Genomic DNA, 27981 nt, shown 5'->3' on the forward strand with positions numbered 1-27981 from the left:
TTTACCTTGGTTACCAGCGTCTGCAGCTGTCAGAAGCCTCCTCCCAGTGTAGTTACCCTCACTCCCGATCACATGACTACAATGCCCGCCCCTAAACATCCACTGCAGGATCCTGCAAAATAACATATGCGTTTGCATACGTTATTTGCTGTAAAAGCAGGATCCGTACTTCCGTTAAAAAAACGTTTTCAACGGATGTTAAAAAGACGTAGTGTGAAACCAGCCTTAATCTGAGAGCAGCTTAATGTGGCGGCAGAAAGACTGATTCCAGGGATGTGTGTGTCACTGGGCTGCTTGGTGCAGTTTTACTACAATCAGTGTTTTATCAACTGAAGATTATCACTAAAGACAAGGTGTCTCATGTCAGGCAGTCATACTGATCTGTATAACCTCACCCCCCCCCTCCCCCTCTCACTGGTTAGTGGCTTGATATCAATGTACTGTTTACACAGGAATGGTGTGGGTGGGGTTATACACAGGAAGCTGCCAATCACAGGGCTGTGGCCGGGGTTATACATAGCTCAGCATTCTGAGCACTGCTACATCTAGTGCAGAGAAAACAGGGATTCTATTAAAACTGCAACAAGTAATACAATAAGTGATACTTAATATACAAATTCTGCAAATGTATCAAATGAGATCAAAGTGTCTGAGAAGTGATCAGTTCATGCAGTAACAAATATATACAAATAAAGAGAAAGCTGATACACGACTTTGTAATTACACAAATATCTAAAAGAAAGAACTAACAAGTAACTTCGCCCATAAGAAAAACCGAAATGTGCAGATATTATACCGTATACTACGAGGACTTGTGGGGCGACAGTGGCTCTCACATTGACAAGTAAAAAGACAAAGGCGGCCACAGAACTGTTCATATAGACTCTCGTATAAGGGAAAACGGATGCCTCAACTTGCAACATTTTGGGCCCATTTATGGTGGGAGTTTTAGAATTTAAAGAAACACTAACCCCAAAAATTAACGCCAAATCTAAACTACAGGTACCCGTGCCCACAATACTTGTCAATCTGCATGTACAGAGTGTAGAAATCGTTAACGCAGGACATTTTCTGCCTAGCAGCTCAGCTATAGAATGGCAGGAGGCATGGGAGAAGAATTTGTGGTTCCTATCGTAAACTGAGCAGAGGGGGGAGGCTCCTGCTGCAGTTATGAGACTTCAGCCTAACACAGGATTGTGAGAAATGTATTACAGGTGAAGAAAGGTTGAACTAGAAGGACCTAGGTATTATTGCCACCTATGTAACTATATTTAAAAAGGAGGAAGGGAAAAGGAAAAAATAAGCTCATGGGAGCGGTTTATTTGCAATATGAGACTAAATTGGAGCAAACTGAACAAAACAAAAATAAGGAAGGGATTGCTTTTTTAAATTTCTTATTTATCAAGACAGGCGTTTTATAAGCTAGCATTTATTCATTAGAAGGAAATGATGCGCCAATTTCAAAAAGATGAGCCAGAGTGCGCGGCGGGCCGACCAGAGTGCGCGGCGGGCCGACCAGAGTGCGCGGTGGGGCGCCAGAGTGCGCGGCGGGCCGACCAGAGTGCGCGGCGGGCCGACCAGAGTGCGCGGCGGGCCGACCAGAGAGCGCGGCGGGCCGACCAGAGAGCGCGGCGGGCCGACCAGAGAGCGCGGCGGGCCGACAAGAGAGCGCGGCGGGCCGACCAGAGTGCGCGGCGGGCCAACCAGAGTGCGCGGTGGGGGTCAGAGACCGCGGCGGGCCGCCAGTTATTAAATATTGAGAATATTTCTTCTAGAATGGACGCCATTAGACTATGGGAATAACGGAGGAGGGATAGCGGAGGTTGCTCCGTCTCCGGCAGGTCAGCAGGGGCGGCACGCAGACGTGTGATTGTTAGCGCAGCTCTCGGGAGCCGGTTACATTCCTTTCCGATCTCCACAGAAACCGAGAATAACTGTGAAAAAAAGCTTCATTCAAGTAGCAGAACAGAGGCTGAATCCGGGGATCTACCCCCCGAGGGGGAGCGAGCCCCCCAGAGACGGCAGACTGGGGACCGGCTTATTGGTTTATTCACTATGAACGCAGACATCTGAAGCTCAATGACGTGCGGGACCCTCGGACCCTTTATGTGAAGATTTGAGGCTAATTGATGACCTTCGTAGGAAAGAAAGCCCTGAAAGAGCCAAATCCCAGCGTGGAGAGCCGGGAGCTGCAGCGGCGCAGGCGAGGGAGCACCACAGCCGAGTATAATGCATTTCACTATTTTAACCCCTTCCTGACTTTCAAAATACTACAACAACGGCTTTTTTGCTGGATTCAGGCCACCTGGATTCTATTCAGATTCACAAACTTAAATTTGGGGGAAAATTGTAATGAATTTGAGTAGTTACCAATTACTTTGGTCATCCATATGATAAATAACTTGCTGATCACTGGGGGTTCGATTACTGGGACCCCCAAGATCCCAAATACGGAGCCTTGCTGTGAATGGAGCAGAGCTGTACTTGCGTTGCCTCCAATCCATTTATTGCCTATGGGGCGGATACAAATTGCTGAGCGCTGCGCAGTCCTATAGACAGCGAATGAAGCACAGACTAAGCCTGAGCTGCCTCCGCTCCATTCATTATCTATAGGACTGATCGAATATTTCTAGCACTATAGTGAATGAATGGAGCAGAAGTTGAGCATACGCTGCCTCCGCTCCATTATCTATCAGACACACAAACGGTGGAGAGTTATGTCCAGCAGTCCTATAGACAATGCATGGAGCAGGGGTTGAGCATGCTCTGCCTCCAACCCATTCACTGTCTATGGAATTGATAAATAGTCCAGCGCTGTGTTCAGACCTATAGACAATGAATGGATCACAGATTGAGCATGCACTGGCTCTACTCCATTCATTATCTGTGGCCACAGAAACAGTGGAGTGCAGTGTTCAGCAGTCCTATAGACAATGAATGGAGCAGAGGCTGAGCATGTGCTTCCTGCAATCCATTCACTGTCTATGGGACTGATAGAAATAGTCTACTCTGTGTTCGGCAGTCCTATAGACAATGAATGGAGCAGGGGCTGAGCATGCGCGCCTCCACTTCGTTCAGGATGAGGCTGCAGAGCTCCATTCTTGGAATCACTGGAGGGGTCCCAGCAGTCAGACTCCCATCAATAAAGTTAACTCCTATACTATGGATAGGGCATAACAGCATTTATTAGGCTTAGCCCTGTAAAAAAGCGAGATTGATCACAAACTGCGGCAGGAGCCATAGACACCCATGGGAACTCCTGTTGGGGACCCTGGAGTGCCTTGGTTTGTTTTGCTGTTGCAGACATTACCGGACGTCCTCTGGGTGTCAGCGGAGCCTGACGGGCGGCACGGCGATTATTCATGCCGATATTAACTGGGTAAATACATGTAAGCTTTGCTTGTAGTGAATGATATTTCTGTTTACTCAAACTTGAATATAAAAGGCTCCGGTGTAAGGAGAGATTACCGGACAAGAGGTTGTGTCTGGAAAATTAGAAAACACAACAAGCAAAGTCTAAGTCAATACGGCGGGTTATCATATGGGAAAACTTTATTTTTAGTAAATATTGACACATGCTCAGCTGACATCCATATTATGAAATGACAATCTCCAGAATATACAGGCCGGAGCCGACAGAGCCCGCCGGACAGGGCCGGAGCCGACAGAGCCCGCCGGACAGGGCCGGAGCCGACAGAGCCCGCCGGACAGGGCCGGAGCCGACAGAGCCCGCCGGACAGGGCCGGAGCCGACAGAGCCCGCCGGACAGGGCCGGAGCCGACAGAGCCCGCCGGACAGGGCCGGAGCCGACAGAGCCCGCCGGACAGGGCCGGAGCCGACAGAGCCCGCCGGACAGGGCCGGAGCCGACAGAGCCCGCCGGACAGGGCAGGAGCCGACAGAGCCCGCCGGACAGGGCCGGAGCCGACAGAGCCCGCCGGACAGGGCCGGAGCCGACAGAGCCCGCCGGACAGGGCCGGAGCCGACAGAGCCTGCCGGACAGGGCCGGAGCCGACAGAGCCCGCCGGACAGGGCCGGAGCCGACAGAGCCCGCCGGACAGGGCCGGAGCCGACAGAGCCCGCCGGACAGGGCCGGAGCCGACAGAGCCCGCCGGACAGGGCCGGAGCCGACAGAGCCCGCCGGACAGGGCCGGAGCCGACCGAACCCGCCGGACAGGGTCAGAGCCGACCGAGTCCTCCGGACAGGGCCGGAGCCGAATCTGGATGGCAGGGCTCAGTGTCACGGTAAAGAAACCGCTAGCGAATTGCTTTCTGGAAGGCTTCGTCGTGCCCAGGAGGCCAACACTTCCAGGAGCTATTTATTTTTTCAGCCTTCTGGATAGATTTTTCAAGTATGGGGATAAAGGCCACACAGACCTGGAAAACACATCTGTGGATTTCACTCCAAAATCTGCAGTGGAAATTAATCTGCAGAATTGAAAAACTGCACCGAGTGTCAATTTCCAGACGGAAAAATCCAAAGCAGGGAGATAAAATCTGTAAACTTATTCTAGAGCTTAAAGTGAAAGCCGTCATCAGAAAATGATCTATTGATTAAATCAAGCTTTTGAGTTAAATGTATTTTTAAATGTTGCCAATGTTTGCTTTTTTTTCTTTTATATATCCTAATCTGTATTCAAAATAAAAAAACAAAAACAGAAATCTTGCCATTTATACTCTGTTTACTGAGTCTTTAATCTTAGACTCCAACTTCCCATTTTTTTTCTGGAAACATCACATGTACATTAGTCACACAGGGCAGACTGACCTAATCTTCTGTTTTGAAGCATCTCATGAGCATGTGCAAAGACAATTGTGAAGGGAAGGGGGATGAGGTGAGCTGTGATATCGCCTCTTATGATTGGTGCAACCTGTGTTATCCGCTGTGTATGGAGATATGACCTATTACAGTAAAACTGTCTCTGCTGATAAAGAAACTCCTGTAAATAATTCCTGAAAGTACGAGATTAAAACCGTAGAAATTGTAGGATTACAAATGTTGATCTTTTAAAGATCTTGATATGAAAAAAAAAAAAAACTAAAATATTGATTGAAACAAAGTAATTTTCTTACGATCGCTTCACTTTAAATTCTTTGTATTTTCATTGTGTGAGGACCGACCGTATCCTACTGTCTCATGGCGCAGATCATCTACATGGGTCTCCATTGTAATCTGTGGGTCTTAGCTGCTGCCTGAAATGCTGTAGGTTGTGAGTTTGATTCCCGGGGTGACCACTGCTCACAAACAAGAGAAAGTTACAAAGTAACTATGTAACTTCAATACATTTCCCTCATGGGTCACTTTGCCTAAATTTTTGAACATTTAACAAAGATTGCAATTGTCTGGCGCTATAGAAACGTCTCTACCGTCTACTTCTGTCTCTTGCTGTTTTGGGAAACCTCCTGAGGTCATCTTTAGGGTGTCCATGTACTATATGGGGGGCATCTAAGCACGGCAGCTCTTCAGATCATGGCCTTGGACACACTATCTGCAGGGTTTACCAAGTGCATTATTTTGCGTCTGCCACGTGCTGTTTTTGTCCACGTACTGATAGCATCGTAGTTACAGCGTTGATTGGCCTCCGGATGAGATCGGATACATCTTTTTTTCCAAGGGGAAAAAAAAAAAAACCAAAACAACAAATATAAACATAACTAATAGATCAGCAGTTGTGCAAGTTACAAATTGCAAAAAAGAACGTAGAAGACAGACCATATTCACACGTTGCGTTTTTGCTGCATTTTGCCATAACCTGCTCTCTGCAGTAAAAGCGGTTCCAGAAAAGCAGGATTTGCTGTGTTTTTGATGTCCTTTGTCTACCGCACATGCTTAAGATAATTTAGCTCAAAAGCAGCGGTTGCATTTTTTGCACTCATTGGTGGAAAAACGCTGCAAAAAAGCGGAAAGAATAGACGTGCCGCTTCTTTAAAAAAATGCTGCAGTTTTCCATTTCAGTTATGAAAAAAAAATCCAGTGTGTGCGCGCGTGTGTGTGTGTGTGTGTGTGTGTGTGTGTGTGTGTGTGTGTGTGTGTGTGTGTGTGTGTGTGTGTGTGTGTGTGCAGGAGATTTCTAAACTCTCATGACTTTTGCTGGTATAACTTTAAAATGCAGCTTTTAATTCACATAGAATTCATAAACTAAATTGCAAAAACGCAACGTGTGATCATAGGCCTAAAGCCTTCATAAAGTATAATTCAGCATCAACACCACTGCACCATGGGGCCTGTAAGGACCTGAAATCCCAGCGTTACAAGCCCAGGACAATGGCCATGACTTACGTCTGGTCGTACAATGTGCCACGTAATCGCAACACAAAGGAAGCAGACATTGCCCTAAAAGTGATTTACATACAGCCCGGGCGCAGCCCGACAAGTAATCACACAACAACAATGGGGTGATTCTCTCCGGGGAAGTGTGGCAGTAAATATACGCGGCAGATGCCAGCTTATTACACCCAGCACTAATGAGGGAACATTCATACATGGATGATGGATGGCACAGCCGGCCCGCGGTGGGCAAAACACAACAGTATTTCCATTGTAATCGAAATGATACATGGCTGAATATTCAGCCGGGACATATGCAACATTATAGTGGGCAGAAGAGCTCACAACCATAGACTGGCCTACAGAGATTGTCCGGGCAAAACAAGACTTTCCCCAAAGGACTGGATATTTAAAGCAATCGCAGTCATACTCACCCACCACAAGCCACCGGAATCCGGCACCCACCGGGATCCAGCACCTTCCGCCTCCCATCGGTGCTGGATCCCGGTGGGTGGAGGAAGGTGCTGGATCCCGGTGGGTGCCGGATCACGGTGGGTGCCGGAAGGTGCCGGATCCCGGTGGGTGACGGAAGGTGCTGGATCCCGGTGGGTGCTTGATCCCTGTGGGTGCCAGTGGGTGCTGGATGGTGCTGGTCCCGACACACACCGGGTTCCGGCACCCATCGGGATCCAACAACGTCCAGCACCCACTGGGATCCAGCGCAGGCTACTCCATGGTCTGTGCAGAGACAGGGACAGGTAATGTCACAGTCACACCAGCCGCTGCCGACAAACATTCAGATGCATCATCCTGCAGAGCTGTGGGCATCAATGACACAAACACAGCTCAAAATGGACTCAATTTGTGCTTTTTCACGGATGGTGTTTTTCAGATGGGCACAAGAACTCTTCTTGTGTCTTTGCAGTCTATGACTCCATTGGGGATTTCCATCCGAATGTCCAAAAACTCTTTGGACACTAACATTACATTACACTACACTACCTAACTTTATCAACACCTGTCAATGAAGCTTTTGGCAAGAACGTGCTCTGGTGCGGGGCCAGTATTGTTTTAGTTATTGTGACCCAAAATCCCCTGATATCACTGAATGCAGATTTCAAATTAGCAAACCTCAGAATTACAGTTTTGGGGGCCTGTGATCCACAGTCAGGAGACCCCCACTAGATTACAGGACGCCTCCGGCCTCAGATGTGTGGAGGCCTCGTCTATTACATTTCATAGACGGCTCCAGGCCTGGATTTGTCATCTACAGGGCACACCTCTGAATGCTGGAATCCAGTCAGCGCGGCTGGAAAGCGGCCAAGCAATGCGTTCATTGTAAGAAGGAAACCACTAAGGAAACGCTCAACTGTAAAGAAGAACTAGCATAGGGAAAGGACGACTATATATACATAGTTTGGTATAAAAGCCACACACATTATATATACACACATATACTAAACACACACATTTCTATACACACATTATATACACACAGCTCCTCTTACTGCAGTGAAAGTCGATCTCTAGGAATCACTCGCACGTTCTCACTTCTATCGCTGTCAATGATAATTACTTTTCGGCCATTGTGACTATTGAGCAGATGTCATTCACTTCTGACTTACGACCTTACACGCTGGATCGCTCTTTGTATCTGTACAGTGATACCAGATTTCTTATTGGATTTGTAACATCACATAAGGGAACACAAGTTCCAAAACAAAAATTAATATCTCAGCACTCAACATTTTAAGACCTGACCAATGTATCTTCATGTAGCAAGAAATCTGGAAAGTTTCAAGTATCGCAGTGATTTTGAGACCTTTTTTTTGTGACATTATATTATAATGGTAAATTTCGGGCTGTAATATTTGCATTTATTAAATAAAAATTACAAAATTTCACAAACAAATTCTAAAAAACAAAAAAAAAAAAAAGGTCAGCAAACTTAATCCAGATAGTCACACCTCAAAAAATGGCTAAACAACATTTACCTCCTGTCGGCTGTACATCAGCATCAGTCGTAAATTCGTCTTTTATGTTGTTAGGATTAGAAGCTTTAAAATTGTAGCAGTAATTTTTCAATTTTTAAAGAAATTTACAAAACCTATTTTGTTAAGGACCTATTCCAGTTTTGAGTGGTGGAGACGCAGCACCGGACCCTGGGAGGGTGAGTATGGCATACTTTGCTTATTGGTGTTCAGGAGTTTCCCTAAGGGCCTGTGTGCACTAGAAAATCCCGCCCCCTCTGAAAGATTATTGCACCTGCGGCAAAAAACGCAGTAAACCGCATGCGGTTTTACTACGGTTTGTTGTGGTTTTGCCGCGGCTTGGTCCCTGCTGTTTTTTACCATTATCCGTGGCAAAAAACGCAGGCACCTGTAGAAAAGAAGAAGTGACATGCACACATTGTTTTTGCTGCACAAATTCTGCAGCAAAACCTGTAGGGGAAAAAAAACGCAGTGTGCGCACACCATTATTTTGTTACCATAGGTTTTCCTGGGGAATGTCTGCAGCAAGGTTATAAACATTTTCTGCAGCAATTCATGCAGCAAATCCGCGGCAAAAACCGCAGCGAGCACAAAGGGCCTAAAGCTGGTAACCCCCTTTACATGCGCACAATGCACCTAGAACACATGGTTGTATCCAGTCGGTGTCACCAATCGCTGTAACTCTGTGCACGTTCCTGGGTTTATAAGCAGGGCCAATGTCAGGGCTGAGCTCGCACATCCCCTCCCCCGCCTCGGACATGCCGCCTGTCGCCCGTCATTTGCTCTTAGTGGCTTAGCACGGACATATGTGCCGGGAAGCAATTGCTGAGACAGACGGGCGAAGCATGATGGCATCTGAGGGTCAGAAAATCCTAAAGGTCCCACAAGCCAGGAGCATGGGTTTAATCCTCACCACAATTCAGGAGTGAAAAAAAACAAAACCTCGCCCTCGCCCTCACCCAGGTGGGGCTAAAAGTAACAACCCCCCACCTCCTGCTGCTGCTGATTCACTTGTGAAATGAACATAATTGCAAAACAAAGGCAAAGCCAAAAACAACCCAGACAAGAAGGAGGCGTCAGAGTGCGGTCAATTATCTTTCCACGAGCGGTAATGAACACCATGTGCAGCGCTCAGCACGGGCGCCATGACAAAAACTAAAGGACCGCGCTGAACGACGGCAAAAAACGACACTCAGCGGCTCGAGGACCCCAACGCAAAAGCTCCAACCCGGCACCAACTGCCCCCGATCATTAATGGTACTGGTCTCATATAGACCACTAACCTCCAACACGGCCCCAACTGCCCCTGATCATTAATGATACTGGTCTGATGTAGACCACTAACCTCCAACACGGCCCCAACTGTCCCCGATCATTAATGATACTGGTCTCATATAGACCACTAACCTCCAACACGGCCCCAACTGCCCCCGATCATTAATGATACTGGTCTCATATAGACCACTAACCTCCAACACGGCCCCAACTGTCCCCGATCATTAATGGTACTGGTCTCATATAGACCACTAACCTCCAACACAGCCCCAACTGCCCCCGATCATTAATGGTACTGGTCTCATATAGACCACTAACCTCCAACACAGCCCCCAACTGCCCCTGATCATTAATGATACTGGTCTCATAGACCACTAACCTCCAACACGGCCCCAACTGCCCCCGATCATTAATGATACTGGTCTCATGCAGACCACTAACCTCCAACCCGGCCCCAACTGCCCCCGATCATTAATGATACTGGTCTCATAGACCACTAACCTCCCACACGGCCCCAACTGTCCCCGATCATTAATGATACTGGTCTCATGCAGACCACTAACCTCCAACCCGGCCCCAACTGCCCCGATCATTAATGATACTGGTCTCATAGACCACTAACCTCCCACACGGCCCCAACTGTCCCCGATCATTAATGATACTGGTCTCATATAGACCACTAACCTCCAACACGGCCCCCAACTGCCCCTGATCATTAATGATACTGGTCTGATGTAGACCACTAACCTCCAACACGGCCCCAACTGTCCCCGATCATTAATGATACTGGTCTCATATAGACCACTAACCTCCAACACGGCCCCAACTGCCCCCGATCATTAATGATACTGGTCTCATATAGACCACTAACCTCCAACACGGCCCCAACTGTCCCCGATCATTAATGGTACTGGTCTCATATAGACCACTAACCTCCAACACAGCCCCAACTGCCCCCGATCATTAATGGTACTGGTCTCATATAGACCACTAACCTCCAACACAGCCCCCAACTGCCCCTGATCATTAATGATACTGGTCTCATAGACCACTAACCTCCAACACGGCCCCAACTGCCCCCGATCATTAATGATACTGGTCTCATGCAGACCACTAACCTCCAACCCGGCCCCAACTGCCCCCGATCATTAATGATACTGGTCTCATAGACCACTAACCTCCCACACGGCCCCAACTGTCCCCGATCATTAATGATACTGGTCTCATGCAGACCACTAACCTCCAACCCGGCCCCAACTGCCCCGATCATTAATGATACTGGTCTCATAGACCACTAACCTCCCACACGGCCCCAACTGTCCCCGATCATTAATGATACTGGTCTCATATAGACCACTAACCTCCAACACGGCCCCAACTGTCCCCGATCATTAATGATACTGGTCTCATATAGACCACTAACCTCCAACACGGCCCCAACTGCCCCCGATCATTAATGATACTGGTCTCATATAGACCACTAACCTCCAACACGGCCCCAACTGTCCCCGATCATTAATGATACTGGTCTCATATAGACCACTAACCTCCAACACGGCCCCCAACTGTCCCCGATCATTAATGGTTCTGGTCTCATATAGACCACTAACCTCCAACACGGCCCCAACTGTCCCCGATCATTAATGATACTGGTCTCATATAGACCACTAACCTCCAACACGGCCCCCAACTGTCCCCGATCATTAATGGTTCTGGTCTCATATAGACCACTAACCTCCAACACGGCCCCAACTGTCCCCGATCATTAATGATACTGGTCTCATATAGACCACTAACCTCCAACACGGCCCCAACTGTCCCCGATCATTAATGATACTGGTCTCATATAGACCACTAACCTCCAACACGGCCCCAACTGTCCCCGATCATTAATGATACTGGTCTCATATAGACCACTAACCTCCAACACGGCCCCAACTGTCCCCGATCATTAATGATACTGGTCTCATGTAGACCACTAACCTCCAACACGGCCCCCAACTGTCCCCGATCATTAATGGTACTGATCTCATATAGACCACTAACCTCCAACACGGCCTCAACTGTCCCCGATCATTAATGATACTGGTCTCATATAGACCACTAACCTCCAACACGGCCCCAACTGTCCCCGATCATTAATGATACTGATCTCATATAGACCACTAACCTCCAACACGGCCCCCAACTGTCCCCGATCATTAATGGTACTGATCTCATATAGACCACTAACCTCCAACACGGCCCCAACTGTCCCCGATCATTAATGATACTGGTCTCATGTAGACCACTAACCTCCAACACGGCCCCAACTGCCCCCGATCATTAATGATACTGGTCTCATATAGACCACTAACCTCCAACACGGCCCCAACTGCCCCCGATCATTAATGATACTGATCTCATATAGACCACTAACCTCCAACACGGCCCCCAACTGTCCCCGATCATTAATGGTACTGATCTCATATAGACCACTAACCTCCAACACGGCTCCCAACTGTCCCCGATCATTAATGATACTGGTCTCATAGACCACTAACCTCCCACACGGCCCCAACTGTCCCCGATCATTAATGATACTGGTCTCATATAGACCACTAACCTCCAACACGGCCCCAACTGTCCCCGATCATTAATGGTTCTGGTCTCATATAGACCACTAACCTCCAACACGGCCCCAACTGTCCCCGATCATTAATGATACTGGTCTCATATAGACCACTAACCTCCAACACGGCCCCAACTGTCCCCGATCATTAATGATACTGGTCTCATATAGACCACTAACCTCCAACACGGCCCCAACTGTCCCCGATCATTAATGATACTGGTCTCATGTAGACCACTAACCTCCAACACGGCCCCAACTGCCCCCGATCATTAATGATACTGGTCTCATATAGACCACTAACCTCCAACACGGCCCCCAACTGTCCCCGATCATTAATGATACTGGTCTCATATAGACCACTAACCTCCAACCCGGCCCCAACTGTCCCCGATCATTAATGATACTGATCTCATATAGACCACTAACCTCCAACACGGCCCCCAACTGTCCCCGATCATTAATGGTACTGATCTCATATAGACCACTAACCTCCAACACGGCTCCCAACTGCCCCCGATCATTAATGATACTGGTCTCATATAGACCACTAACCTCCCACACGGCCTCAACTGTCCCCGATCATTAAAGATACTGGTCTCATAGACCACTAACCTCCAACACGGCCCCAACTGCCCCCGATCATTAATGATACTGGTCTCATATAGACCACTAACCTCCAACACGCCCCCAACTGTCCCCGATCATTAATGGTACTGGTCTCATATAGACCACTAACCTCCAACCCGGCCCCAACTGTCCCCGATCATTAATGATACTGATCTCATATAGACCACTAACCTCCAACACGGCCCCCAACTGTCCCCGATCATTAATGGTACTGATCTCATATAGACCACTAACCTCCAACACGGCTCCCAACTGCCCCCGATCATTAATGATACTGGTCTCATATAGACCACTAACCTCCCACACGGCCTCAACTGTCCCCGATCATTAAAGATACTGGTCTCATAGACCACTAACCTCCAACACGGCCCCAACTGCCCCCGATCATTAATGATACTGGTCTCATATAGACCACTAACCTCCAACACGCCCCCAACTGTCCCCGATCATTAATGGTACTGGTCTCATATAGACCACTAACCTCCAACATGGCCCCAACTGCCCCCGATCATTAATGATACTGGTCTCATATAGACCACTAACCTCCAACACGGCCCCAACTACCCCCGATCATTACTGGTACTGGTCTCATATAGACCACTAACCTCCAACCCGGCCCCAACTGTCCCCGATCATTAATGGTACTGGTCTCATAAAGACCACTAACCTCCAACACGGCCCCAACTGCCCCCGATCATTAATGATACTGGTCTCATAAAGACCACTAACCTCCAACTCGGCCCCCAACTGTCCCCGATCATTAATGATACTGGTCTCATAAAGACCACTAACCTCCAACCCGGCCCCAACTGTCCCCGATCAATAATGATACTGGTCTCATAAAGACCACTAACCTCCAACTCGGCCCCCAACTGTCCCCGATCATTAATGATACTGGTCTCAAAGACCACTAACCTCCAACCTGGCCCCAACTGTCCCCGATCATTAATGGTACTGGTCTCATAAAGACCACTAACCTCCAACCCGGCCCCAACTGTCCCCGATCATTAATGATACTGGTCTCATATAGACCACTAACCTCCAACACGGCCCCAACTGTCCCCGATCATTAATGATACTGGTCTCATAAAGACCACTAACCTCCCACACGGCCCCAACTGCCCCCGATCATTAATGATACTGGTCTCATATAGACCACTAACCTCCAACACGGCCCCCAACTGTCCCCGATCATTAATGATACTGGTCTCATAAAGACCACTAACCTCCAACCCGGCCCCAACTGTCCCCGATCATTAATGGTACTGGTCTCATATAGACCACTAACCTCCAACACGGCCCCAACTGTCCCCGATCATTAATGGCACTGGTCTCATATAGACCACTAACCTCCCACATGGCCTCAACTGTCCCCGATCATTAATGGTACTGGTCTCATATAGACCACTAACCTCCAACACGGCCCCAACTGTCCCCGATCATTAATGATACTGGTCTCATAAAGACCACTAACCTCCCACACGGCCCCAACTGCCCCCGATCATTAATGATACTGGTCTCATATAGACCACTAACCTCCAACACGGCCCCAACTGCCCCCGATCATTAATGATACTGGTCTCATAAAGACCACTAACCTCCAACTCGGCCCCCAACTGTCCCCGATCATTAATGATACTGGTCTCATAAAGACCACTAACCTCCAACCCGGCCCCAACTGTCCCCGATCAATAATGATACTGGTCTCATAAAGACCACTAACCTCCAACACGGCCCCAACTGTCCCCGATCAATAATGATACTGGTCTCATAAAGACCACTAACCTCCAACTCGGCCCCCAACTGTCCCCGATCATTAATGATACTGGTCTCAAAGACCACTAACCTCCAACCTGGCCCCAACTGTCCCCGATCATTAATGGTACTGGTCTCATAAAGACCACTAACCTCCAACCCGGCCCCAACTGTCCCCGATCATTAATGATACTGGTCTCATATAGACCACTAACCTCCAACACGGCCCCAACTGTCCCCGATCATTAATGATACTGGTCTCATAAAGACCACTAACCTCCCACACGGCCCCAACTGCCCCCGATCATTAATGATACTGGTCTCATATAGACCACTAACCTCCAACACGGCCCCCAACTGTCCCCGATCATTAATGATACTGGTCTCATAAAGACCACTAACCTCCAACCCGGCCCCAACTGTCCCCGATCATTAATGGTACTGGTCTCATATAGACCACTAACCTCCAACCCGGCCCCAACTGTCCCCGATCATTAATGGTACTGGTCTCATATAGACCACTAACCTCCAACACGGCCCCAACTGTCCCCGATCATTAATGGCACTGGTCTCATATAGACCACTAACCTCCCACATGGCCTCAACTGTCCCCGATCATTAATGATACTGGTCTCATATAGACCACTAACCTCCAACACGGCCCCAACTGCCCCCGATCATTAATGATACTGGTCTCATATAGACCACTAACCTCCAACACGGCCCCAACTGTCCCCGATCATTAATGGTACTGGTCTCATATAGACCACTAACCTCCAACACGGCCCCAACTGCCCCCGATCATTAATGATACTGGTCTCATATAAACCACTAACCTCCAACACGGCCCCAACTGCCCCCGATCATTAATGATACTGGTCTCATATAGACCACTAACCTCCAACACGGCCCCCAACTGCCCCCGATCATTACTGGTACTGGTCTCATATAGACCACTAACCTCCCACACGGCCCCAACTGTCCCCGATCATTAATGGTTCTGGTTTCATATAGACCACTAACCTCCAACTCGGCCCCAACTGTCCCCGATCATTAATGGTTCTGGTCTCATATAGACCACTAACCTCCAACTCGGCCCCAACTGTCCCCGATCATTAATGGTTCTGGTCTCATATAGACCACTAACCTCCAACTCGGCCCCCAACTGTCCCCGATCATTAATGATACTGGTCTCATATAGACCACTAACCTCCCACACGGCCCCAACTGTCCCCGATCATTAATGATACTGGTTTCATATAGACCACTAACCTTTAGCATGGCCCCAACTGTCCCTGATCATTAATGGCACTGGTCTCATATAGACCACTAACCTCCAACACGGCCCCAACTGTCCCCGATCATTAATGGTACTGGTCTCATATAAACCACTAACCTCCAACACGGCCCCAACTGCCCCCGATCATTAATGATACTGGTCTCATATAGACCACTAACCTCCAACACGGCCCCCAACTGCCCCCGATCATTACTGGTACTGGTCTCATATAGACCACTAACCTCCAACACGGCCCCAACTGCCCCCGATCATTAATGATACTGGTCTCATATAGACCACTAACCTCCAACACGGCCCCCAACTGCCCCCGATCATTACTGGTACTGGTCTCATATAGACCACTAACCTCCCACACGGCCCCAACTGTCCCCGATCATTAATGGTTCTGGTCTCATATAGACAACTAACCTCCAACTCGGCCCCCAACTGTCCCCGATCATTAATGATACTGGTCTCATATAGACCACTAACCTCCCACACGGCCTCAACTGTCCCCGATCATTAATGGTACTGGTCTCATATAAACCACTAACCTCCAACACGGCCTCAACTTTCCCCGATCATTAATGGTACTAGTCTCATATAGACCACTAACCTCCCACACGGCCCCAACTGCCCCCGATCTTTAATGATACTGGTCTCATATAGACCACTAACCTCCAACACGGCCCCAACTGCCCCCGATCATTAATGATACTGGTCTCATATAGACCACTAACCTCCAACACGGCCCCCAACTGCCCCCGATCATTACTGGTACTGGTCTCATATAGACCACTAACCTCCCACACGGCCCCAACTGTCCCCGATCATTAATGGTTCTGGTCTCATATAGACCACTAACCTCCAACTCGGCCCCCAACTGTCCCCGATTATTAATGATACTGGTCTCATATAGACCACTAACCTCCCACACGGCCTCAACTGTCCCCGATCATTAATGGTACTGGTCTCATAAAGACCACTAACCTCCCACACGGCCCCAACTGTCCCCGATCATTAATGATACTGGTCTCATATAGACCACTAACCTCCAACACGGCCCCAACTGTCCCCGATCATTAATGGTACTGGTCTCATATAAACCACTAACCTCCAACACGGCCTCAACTGTCCCCGATCATTAATGATACTGGTCTCATATAGACCACTAACCTTTAACATGGCCCCCAACTGCCCCCGATCATTACTGGTACTGGTCTCATATAGACCACTAACCTCCCACACGGCCTTAACTGTCCCCGATCATTAATGGTTCTGGTCTCATATAGACCACTAACCTCCAACTCGGCCCCCAACTGTCCCCGATCATTAATGATACTGGTCTCATATAGACCACTAACCTCCCACACGGCCTCAACTGTCCCCGATCATTAATGGTACTGGTCTCATAAAGACCACTAACCTCCCACACGGCCCCAACTGTCCCCGATCATTAATGGTTCTGGTCTCATATAGACCACTAACCTCCAACTCGGCCCCCAACTGTCCCCGATCATTAATGATACTGGTCTCATATAGACCACTAACCTCCCACACGGCCCCAACTGTCCCCGATCATTAATGATACTGGTCTCATATAGACCACTAACCTCCAACACGGCCCCAACTGTCCCCGATCATTAATGGTACTGGTCTCATATAAACCACTAACCTCCAACATGGCCCCAACTGTCCCCGATCATTAATGGTACTGGTCTCATATAGACCCCTAACCTCCAACACGGCCCCCAACTGTCCCCGATCATTAATGGTACTGGTCTCATAGACCACTAAGCTCCAGGGATGGGTGCGACCTCCTCCTGTTTACCGACTATGGTGGCCGAGGAAGGGGAATGGCTGCGAAACGCGTCACAGCTCTGGAATTTTCAGTAGTAGACATGATTGATTTAAGCAGGTTCATTCATCTGGGAAAATCTACTTGTAGAGGTGGGAAGTAAATGGCATAAGAGCAGAACTCGCTGACTTATTCTGCTCGCTTGTCTCATCCCTGAGAAGCGCAGAACTCACTGACTTATCCTGCTCGCACGTCTCATCCCTGAGAAGAGTAGAACTCACTGACTTATCCTGCTCGCTTGTCTCATCCCTGGGAAGAGCAGAACTCGCTGACTTATCCTGCTCGCTTGTCTCATCCCTGAGAAGCGCAGAACTCGCTGACTTATCCTGCTCGCACGTCTCATCCCTGAGAAGCACAGAACTCGCTGACTTATCCTGCTCGCTTGTCTCATCCCTGAGAAGCGCAGAACTCGCTGACTTCTCCTGCTCGCACGTCTCATCCCTGAGAAGCGCAGAACTCGCTGACTTATCCTGCTCGCTTGTCTCATCCCTGAGAAGCGCAGAACTCGCTGACTTATCCTGCTCGCACGTCTCATCCCTGAGAAGCGCAGAACTCGCTGACTTATCCTGCTCGCACGTCTCATCCGAGAAGCGCAGAACTCGCTGACTTATTCTGCTCGCTTGTCTCATCCCTGAGAAGCGCAGAACTCGCTGACTTATCCTGCTCGCTTGTCTCATCCATGAGAAGCGCAGAACTCGCTGACTTATCCTGCTCGCACGTCTCATCCCTGAGAAGCACAGAACTCGCTGACTTATCCTGCTCGCTTGTCTCATCCCTGAGAAGCGCAGAACTCGCTGACTTCTCCTGCTCGCACGTCTCATCCCTGAGAAGCGCAGAACTCGCTGACTTATCCTGCTCGCTTGTCTCATCCCTGAGAAGCACAGAACTCGCTGACTTCTCCTGCTCGCTTGTCTCATCCCTGAGAAGTACAGAACTCGCTGACTTCTCCTGCTCGCACGTCTCATCCCTGAGAAGCACAGAACTCGCTGACTTCTCCTGCTCGCTTGTCTCATCCCTGAGAAGCACAGAACTCGCTGACTTCTCCTGCTCGCACGTCTCATCCCTGAGAAGCGCAGAACTCACTGACTTATCCTGCTCGCACGTCTCATCCCTGAGAAGCGCAGAACTCACTGACTTATCCTGCTCGCTTGTCTCATCCCTGAGAAGCGCAGAACTCACTGACTTATCCTGCTCGCACGTCTCATCCCTGAGAAGCGCAGAACTCACTGACTTATCCTGCTCGCTTGTCTCATCCCTGAGAAGAGCAGAACTCGCTGACTTATGCTGCTCGCTTGTCTCATCCCTGAGAAGCGCAGAACTCACTGACTTATCCTGCTCGCACGTCTCATCCCTGAGAAGCGCAGAACTCACTGACTTATCCTGCTCGCTTGTCTCATCCCTGAGAAGAGCAGAACTCGCTGACTTATGCTGCTCGCTTGTCTCATCCCTGAGAAGCGCAGAACTCACTGACTTATCCTGCTCGCACGTCTCATCCCTGAGAAGCGCAGAACTCACTGACTTATCCTGCTCGCTTGTCTCATCCCTGAGAAGAGCAGAACTCGCTGACTTATGCTGCTCGCTTGTCTCATCCCTGAGAAGCAAAGAACTCGCTGACTTATGCTGCTCGCTTGTCTCATCCCTGAGAAGCGCAGAACTCGCTGACTTATTCTGCTCGCACGTCTCATCCCTGAGAAGCACAGAACTCGCTGACTTATCCTGCTCACACGTCTCATACCCGGGAAGCGCAGAACTCGCTGACTTCTCCTGCTCGCTTGTCTCATCCCTGAGAAGAGCAGAACTCGCTGAATTATTCTGCTCGCACGTCTCATCCCTGAGAAGAGCAGAACTCGCTGACTTATGCTGCTCGCTTGTCTCATCCCTGAGAAGCGCAGAACTCGCTGACTTATCCTGCTCACACGTCTCATACCCGGGAAGCGCAGAACTCGCTGACTTCTCCTGCTCGCTTGTCTCATCCCTGAGAAGAGCAGAACTCGCTGAATTATTCTGCTCGCACGTCTCATCCCTGAGAAGCGCAGAACTCGCTGAATTATTCTGCTCGCATATCTCATCCCTGAGAAGCGCAGAACTCGCTGACTTATTCTGCTCGCATGTCTCATCCCTGAGAAGCGCAGAACTCGCTGACTTCTCCTGCTCGCTTGTCTCATCCCTGAGAAGCGCAGAACTCGCTGACTTATTCTGCTCGCATGTCTCATCCCTGAGAAGCGCAGAACTCACTGACTTATCCTGCTCGCATGTCTCATCCCTGAGAAGTGCAGAACTCGCTGACTTCTCCTGCTCGCATGTCTCATCCCTGAGAAGTGCAGAACTCGCTGACTTCTCCTGCTCGCATGTCTCATCCCTGAGAAGCGCAGAACTCGCTGACTTATTCTGCTCGCATGTCTCATCCCTGAGAAGCGCAGAACTCACTGACTTATCCTGCTCGCTTGTCTCATCCCTGAGAAGCGCAGAACTCGCTGACTTCTCCTGCTCGCATGTCTCATCCCTGAGAAGCGCAGAACTCGCTGACTTCTCCTGCTCGCTTCTCTCATCACTGAGAAGCGCAGAACTCGCTGACTTCTCCTGCTCGCTTGTCTCATCCCTGAGAAGCGCAGAACTCGCTGACTTCTCCTGCTCGCTTGTCTCATCCCTGAGAAGCGCAGAACTCGCTGACTTCTCCTGCTCGCTTGTCTCATCCCTGAGAAGCGCAGAACTCGCTGACTTCTCCTGCTCGCATGTCTCATCCCTGAGAAGCGCAGAACTCGCTGACTTATCCTGCTCGCTTCTCTCATCCCTGAGAAGCGCAGAACTCGCTGACTTCTCCTGCTCGCACGTCTCATCCCTGAGAAGCGCAGAACTCGCTGAATTATTCTGCTCGCTTCTCTCATCCCTGAGAAGCGCAGAACTCGCTGACTTATTCTGCTCGCACGTCTCATCCCTGAGAAGCGCAGAACTCGCTGACTTCTCCTGCTCGCTTCGCTCATCCCTGAGAAGCATGTTTATGATGTTCCCTCCCTGATTTTTGGGTCGGGGAGAAGTTACAGCTGCAGCATTAATGACTCACACAATGAAATTAGGAGTGAAGGCTTCATCTTTAGCCCATGACATCAGCCTCACGCTGTCACCAAACCCCAGCCCCGGCCTCGTAGAAGGAAGAAGACTCACGAAGAGGCGGCACATTAACTCCTAGGCCCAAATGCAAAATCTTTAACTCTATCTCCACCCAAGCGCCTTTTATAAAGATGGTGCATTCTGAAGCAATTAAAATGGCATAAAAAAATAAAACATCACCGGTGTCTCCTTACTTCTGTAGTGATCACGGCCATCCATGCTGAAGATGGCTGCAGCCAATCACTAGCTTCAGCGGTGATTGCGGCATGGACGGTCCACCGCCACTGCAAGAAGAAAGCAATGATTCGCGGGATCCAGTGGATTAGCAGCGATGGATTCAGCAACGGATAAAACTGGTGAGTATAATTATAACTGCAATGTAGGTAGAAGCCAGACAACTCCTCACAGGGCTTGCATGGACGGGCTCGACACAAGTCACTACGTTTAGTGGGTCCCAGGGAAACCTTGGCCTTCACCTTTTAACCCCTATGTACAGGAATATGCACTGGCACAGGGTCCCCTGGATTACATGCATGGAGTAGATTCTGGCCGGTGGAGCGAGCTGGCAGAGAAGGCTCATCAAGACAGGTCCAGACGGTCAAAGTAGCCACTCAATGGACGTGGCCCAGGGCACCCCTCATAAGCCCAGATTGTTACTGGTCAGACGATGTTCTTATCTGATCTGCTCTTCTCATGGTCCAGTCCTATAGTGGTGGGCACAGACCGTATTTACAAAGGATTAAATTACCTGCTTACATTTATTATTCTCTATGTACGGCTAAGTTTACCCCCAAAAGAAAGCAGACACCCCTAAAGAATCGCATTTACCAGACCCCAAACAATTAAGAGTTGGCAAGTGAATGGGCTCTCACATACAAATCTGCCTCGCTGTCACGTCCCCTGCGTTCTACAGCAGTTGGCTCCCCCTGGTGACTGGAAGCAGTATCACTCGCGCAGCGTGATACCGGTACCTGATCTGTGTGTGAGAGCTGCAGTGCAATGCAACTGGAATGGTGAGGGACCCGACAGCAGATCTCTGTGTGAGAGCCCATCCACCATCCACACTTCCCAACTGGAATTTATTTGGGGTGTGGAAAGTGTGGTGTTTTTTTTTTTGGTTTTTTTTACACATGTCAGTATATAGTCACCACACAGTACAGATAACAATGCATCAGCCAGGTTGTGATATATCCATCAACACATTATATACAGGATCCATCTAATCTACCATTGAGAAGAGATGAAAATTATTTAAAATTATTTATTCAAAAATAAAACTACACAAAAACAAAAAAACTCAATGATATTCCTATAATAGCAGAAAAGATAAAGGGCGATATCTACAAAACAGAAGATCAGACGCCAGGCGGGGTCCGTGCATCAGGGAAAGAAAAGAGGAATCAGCGTGATAATCAGCCTCCCGGATAATTAGGGCAATTATCATGAACGGGAAAGAAAGAATATTAAACACATTACAAGTGTGAGGAGAATGTGCCGGGGACAGAGGGAAGCGGAAAAGAAGAACAAAAGCTGAAAATGTGGACGGCAAAATCTGAACGCAATTTCAATAATACGGCATTAAAAAGAGAAAAAGGAGAAACATCTGCGGGCGCATTGTCTTGGGTTTTTTTTAGGATTTATTTGGCTATAAAGCTTTGGTGAATCGATATAAATCAGACGGGAACATCACAAAAGGCTGGTACTTGCTGCCCGGGTATAAACAAACAGGGCCCCAGGCGGACACAGCCGGGGGCCCCCGAGCGCGGACGCACAGCCGGAGGCCCCCCGAGCGCGGACGCACGGCCGGGGGCCCCCCCGAGCGCGGACGCACGGCTGGGGGCCCCCCCGAGCGCGGACGCACGGCCGGGGGCCCCCCCGAGCGCGGACGCACGGCCGGGGGCCCCCCCGAGCGCGGACGCACGGCCGGGGGCCCCCCCGAGCGCGGACGCACGGCCGGGGGCCCCCCCGAGCGCGGACGCACGGCCGGGGGCCCCCCCGAGCGCGGACGCACGGCCGGGGGCCCCCCCGAGCGCGGACGCACGGCCGGGGGCCCCCCCGAGCGCGGACGCACGGCCGGGGGCCCCCCGAGCGCGGACGCACGGCCGGGGGCCCCCCGAGCGCGGACGCACGGCCGGGGGCCCCCCGAGCGCGGACGCACGGCCGGGGGCCCCCCGAGCGCGGACGCACGGCCAGGGGCCCAGGGCGGACACACAGCCGGAGGCATGGCGCATCCTGTCAAAGGTCAAGCATATAGTGCCAGAGGTCGAGCCAGTGTGTATAGCCAGAGCCAGTGTGTATAGCCACAGCCAGTGTGTATAGCCACAGCCAGTGTGTATAGCCTAGAGCCAGTGTGTATAGCCTAGAGCCAGTGTGTATAGCCACAGCCAGTGTGTATAGCCTAGAGCCAGTGTGTATAGCCTAGAGCCAGTGTGTATAGCCACAGCCAGTGTGTATAGCCACAGCCAGTGTGTATAGCCACAGCCAGTGTACATAGCCACAGCCAGTGTATATAGCCACAGCCAGTGTACATAGCCAGAGCCAGTGTACATAGCCAGAGCCAGTGTATATAGCCACAGCCAGTGTATATATCCACAGCCAGTGTATATAGCCACAGCCAGTGTATATAGCCAGAGCCAGTGTATATAGCCACAGCCAGTGTATATAGCCACAGCCAGTGTATATAGCCAGAGCCAGTGTATATAGCCAGTCTGCCATTCTTCTGGTATACGGCACACTATATGCGGTGTTCTCCTTTATTCTGGACCCTGCAGCCTCGGAGAAGCTGTGGAAGGATCTGTGAGCCGAGAAGTGGAGGATTTGGCTGAGGTTTTCGCTGAGTAAACATTTTGGGTTTGCCTTTAATTTAGTTGCACGGTAATTCACGTCAAGTGATGTTTGCATTTCCAGTTCATTAAGTAGCGCAGCCCCCCATTACTTCCCAGTGCCCTTGTGTGTGCTCAGGACGTGCGGCTGCGGATGATCTGTTACTGACAATCTGTAGAACTGACCCGGAGCGTCCAGCGAAATACTACAAGCGAGATAAAAGCCAATGACATGGAGGCTCAACGAATATTATTTTGAATTAAATTAGAGGTAGCAGCGATGTTAATTTATCATCTCATTAGAGGGGTCTAAAAAGATGGGGGATTTGTTTCTAGGAAGCAATGACTAAGATTGGGGGCAAAAATAAAAAAAACAAAAAACGTCTGATCCTATTTATTATGTTCGAGACCATTTCGGAAGAGCGCTGCAATATACAAGAAAATAAATATGTAAATTAACTCAGTGTAAAGTATTCATCTCAAAACATGTCTGGGTCAAAAAAAAATAAAAAATGGATTTGATCATGCCCTTTAAAATTACCAGAGATATAAATTGGTGACCACAGGCTGCAAAAGTCAACTTCTGAAATAAACAGAACTTGTAACTAGTGATGAGCGGGCACTACCATGCTCAGGTGCTCAGTACTGGTAACTAGTGATGAGCGGGCACTACCATGCTCAGGTGCTCTGTACTGGTAACTAGTGATGAGCGGGCACTACCATGCTCAGGTGCTCAGTACTGGTAACTAGTGATGAGTGGGCACTACCATGCTCAGGTGCTCAGTACTGGTAACTAGTGATGAGCAGGCACTACCATGCTCAGGTGCTCAGTACTGGTAACTAGTGATGAGCAGGCACTACCATGCTCAGGTGCTCAGTACTGGTAACTAGTGATGAGCGGGCACTACCATGCTCGGGTGCTCAGTACTGGTAACTAGTGATGAGTGGGTACTACCATGCTCAGGTGCTCAGTACTGGTAACTAGTGATGAGCAGGCACTACCATGCTCAGGTGCTCAGTACTGGTAACTAGTGATGAGCAGGCACTACCATGCTCAGGTGCTCAGTACTGGTAACTAGTGATGAGCAGGCACTACCATGCTCAGGTGCTCAGTACTGGTAACTAGTGATGAGCAGGCACTACCATGCTCGGGTGCTCAGTACTGGTAACTAGTGATGAGTGGGTACTACCATGCTCAGGTGCTCAGTACTGGTAACTAGTGATGAGCAGGCACTACCATGCTCAGGTGCTCAGTACTGGTAACTAGTGATGAGCAGGCACTACCATGCTCAGGTGCTCAGTACTGGTAACTAGTGATGAGCAGGCACTACCATGCTCAGGTGCTCAGTACTGGTAACTAGTGATGAGCAGGCACTACCATGCTCAGGTGCTCAGTACTGGTAACTAGTGATAAGCGGGCACTACCATGCTCGGGTGCTCAGTACTGGTAACTAGTGATGAGCGGGCACTACCATGCTCAGGTGCTCAGTACTGGTAACTAGTGATGAGCAGGCACTACCATGCTCAGGTGCTCAGTACTGGTAACTAGTGATGAGCGGGCACTACCATGCTCAGGTGCTCAGTACTGGTAACTAGTGATGAGCAGGCACTACCATGCTCAGGTGCTCAGTACTGGTAACTAGTGATGAGCGGGGCACTACCATGCTTGGGTGCTCAGTACTGGTAACTAGTGATGAGCGGGCACTACTATGCTCAGGTGCTCTGTACTGGTAACTAGTGATGAGCGGGCACTACCATGCTAAGGTGCTCAGTACTGGTAACTAGTGATGAGCAGGCACTACCATGCTCAGGTGCTCAGTACTGGTAACTAGTGATGAGTGGGCACTACCATGCTCGGGTGCTCAGTACTGGTAACTAGTGATGAGCGGGCACTACCATGCTCGGGTGCTCAGTACTGGTAACTAGTGATGAGCGGGCACTACCATGCTTGGGTGCTCAGTACTGGTAACTAGTGATGAGTGGGCACTACCATGCTCGGGTGCTCAGTACTGGTAACTAGTGATGAGCGGACACTACCATGCTCGGGTGCTCAGTACTGGTAACTAGTGATGAGCGGGCACTACCATGCTAAGGTGCTCAGTACTGGTAACTAGTGATGAGCGGGCACTACCATGCTCAGGTGCTCAGTACTGGTAACTAGTGATGAGCGGGCACTACCATGCTCAGGTGCTTAGTACTTGTAACTAGTGATGAGCGGGCACTACCATGCTCAGATGCTCAGTACTGGTAACTAGTGATGAGTGGACACTACCATGCTCAGGTGCTCAGTACTGGTAACTAGTGATGAGCGGGCACTACCATGCTCAGGTGCTCAGTACTGGTAACTAGTGATGAGCAGGCACTACCATGCTCGGGTGCTCAGTACTGGTAACTAGTGATGAGCGGGCACTACCATGCTCGGGTGCTCAGTACTGGTAACTAGTGATGAGCGGGCACTACCATGCTTGGGTGCTCAGTACTGGTAACTAATGATGAGTGGGCACTACCATGCTCGGGTGCTCAGTACTGGTAACTAGTGATGAGCAGGCACTACCATGCTCAGGTGCTCAGTACTGGTAACTAGTGATGAGCGGGCACTACCATGCTCGGGTGCTCAGTACTGGTAACTAGTGATGAGCGAGCACTACCATGCTCGGGTGCTCAGTACTGGTAACTAGTGATGAGCGGGCACTACCATGCTCGGGTGCTCAGTACTGGTAACTAGTGATGAGCGGGCACTACCATGCTCAGGTGCTCAGTACTGGTAACTAGTGATGAGCGGGCACTACCATGCTCAGGTGCTCTGTACTGGTAACTAGTGATGAGCGGGCACTACCATGCTCAGGTGCTCTGTACTGGTAACTAGTGATGAGCGGGCACTACCATGCTCGGCTGCTCAGTATTGAGCACCTGAGTATGGTAGTGCCCGCTCATCTCTGGTTACGAGCACCCGAGCATGGTAGTGCCCGCTCATCTCTGGTTACGAGCACCCGAGCACGGCAGTGTTTATTCACCACTATTCGTTTTCAACTTTTTTGAAAAAGGTTTAGAATTAAAATTTGCACAAAATAGGATGGCTTCGGCCTTACAGTAAGGATAGGATCACACATACACAAGTGACGCCTTTATTGGGGTTTCCGATAGAATCCCACATGAACAGAATTCCAATGGAAGCCCCAAAAGTTTTCATCTTTGTGAAATGTGCACAAAAACTTGACATATACGAAAACTGCCAAGATGGAGTCCAAAAGAGACTGCATCCGCTGGTAAATACCGTAGTGAATGATTCCCTCGAGGTTTTGTTGGGGCTTTCATTGGAATCCTGTTTATTGGGGGATTTGGATGGAGACCCTCAGCTGAGACCCTGTATATGTGCGCACCCTGCCTTATCTCCTTCCCCGCTCATTAGTAGGTCACTGGGGGCTTGCACCCATCTTCCCGCACATAGTAGTGCCTGCGCCGTACCTCTCTCAGCTCCTGTGCCAGGGAGCTCAGGCGCTCGTTCTCGGACACGGTGTTGGCCACCACGTTCTTGGACTGCTTCAGCTCGGTTTGCAGCTCTAGCACCTTTTTCATGTAGTATTCTTCCTTGGTGGCGGATTCTTGTATGAGCGATTCCTCTCGGCTTTCTCCATCCGCGGCCACCTTTTTATGGTTACTGTGCGCTTGTCCAAATGCCTGCGGGCGGAGAGAACAGCGTTACAGGTACATCGAAAATACAAGCACAAAGCTCCCGGCCTCATCCCTCGGCTTCCTCCGGCTACATTTTATGGTTATACTTTGTATTTTATGCTAAAATCTTTCTATTCAGTGCTCACTAGCCACAATAAAGAGATAAGCGCTCACTAGCCACAATAAAGAGATAAGCGCTCACTAGCCACAATAAAGAGATAAGCGCTCACTAGCCACAATAAAGAGATAAGCGCTCACTAGCCACAATAAAGAGATAAGCGCTCACTAGCCACAATAAAGAGATAAGCGCTCACTAGCCACAATAAAGAGATAAGCGATCACTAGCCACAATAAAGAGATAAGCGCTCACTAGCCACAATAAAGAGATAAGCGCTCACTAGCCACAATAAAGAGATAAGCGCTCACTAGCCACAATAAAGAGATAAGCGCTCACTAGCCACAATAAAGAGATAAGCGCTCACTAGCCACAATAAAGAGATAAGCGCTCACTAGCCACAATAGAGAGATAAGCGCTCACTAGCCACAATAAAGAGATAAGCGATCACTAGCCACAATAAAGAGATAAGCGCTCACTAGCCACAATAAAGAGATAAGCGATCACTAGCCACAATAAAGAGATAAGCGCTCACTAGCCACAATAAAGAGATAAGCGCTCACTAGCCACAATAAAGAGATAAGCGATCACTAGCCACA

At 49.5% G+C, this 27981-nt stretch overlaps 1 protein-coding gene across 1 annotated transcript in view; it reads right to left on the reverse strand.

Annotated features, from left to right (window-relative positions):
• The window catches only part of BICD2 (BICD cargo adaptor 2), a 121542-nt gene that overhangs the window by 20075 nt on the left and 73486 nt on the right, over positions 1–27981 (reverse strand). Inside the window, 1 exon segment of the mRNA XM_075321298.1 lies at positions 27061–27273. Within this exon segment, the coding sequence (XP_075177413.1) occupies positions 27061–27273 (213 nt within the window).

This window comes from Anomaloglossus baeobatrachus, chromosome 8 (genome assembly GCF_048569485.1).
Source record: "Anomaloglossus baeobatrachus isolate aAnoBae1 chromosome 8, aAnoBae1.hap1, whole genome shotgun sequence".
Taxonomy (NCBI): Eukaryota; Metazoa; Chordata; class Amphibia; order Anura; family Aromobatidae; genus Anomaloglossus; species Anomaloglossus baeobatrachus.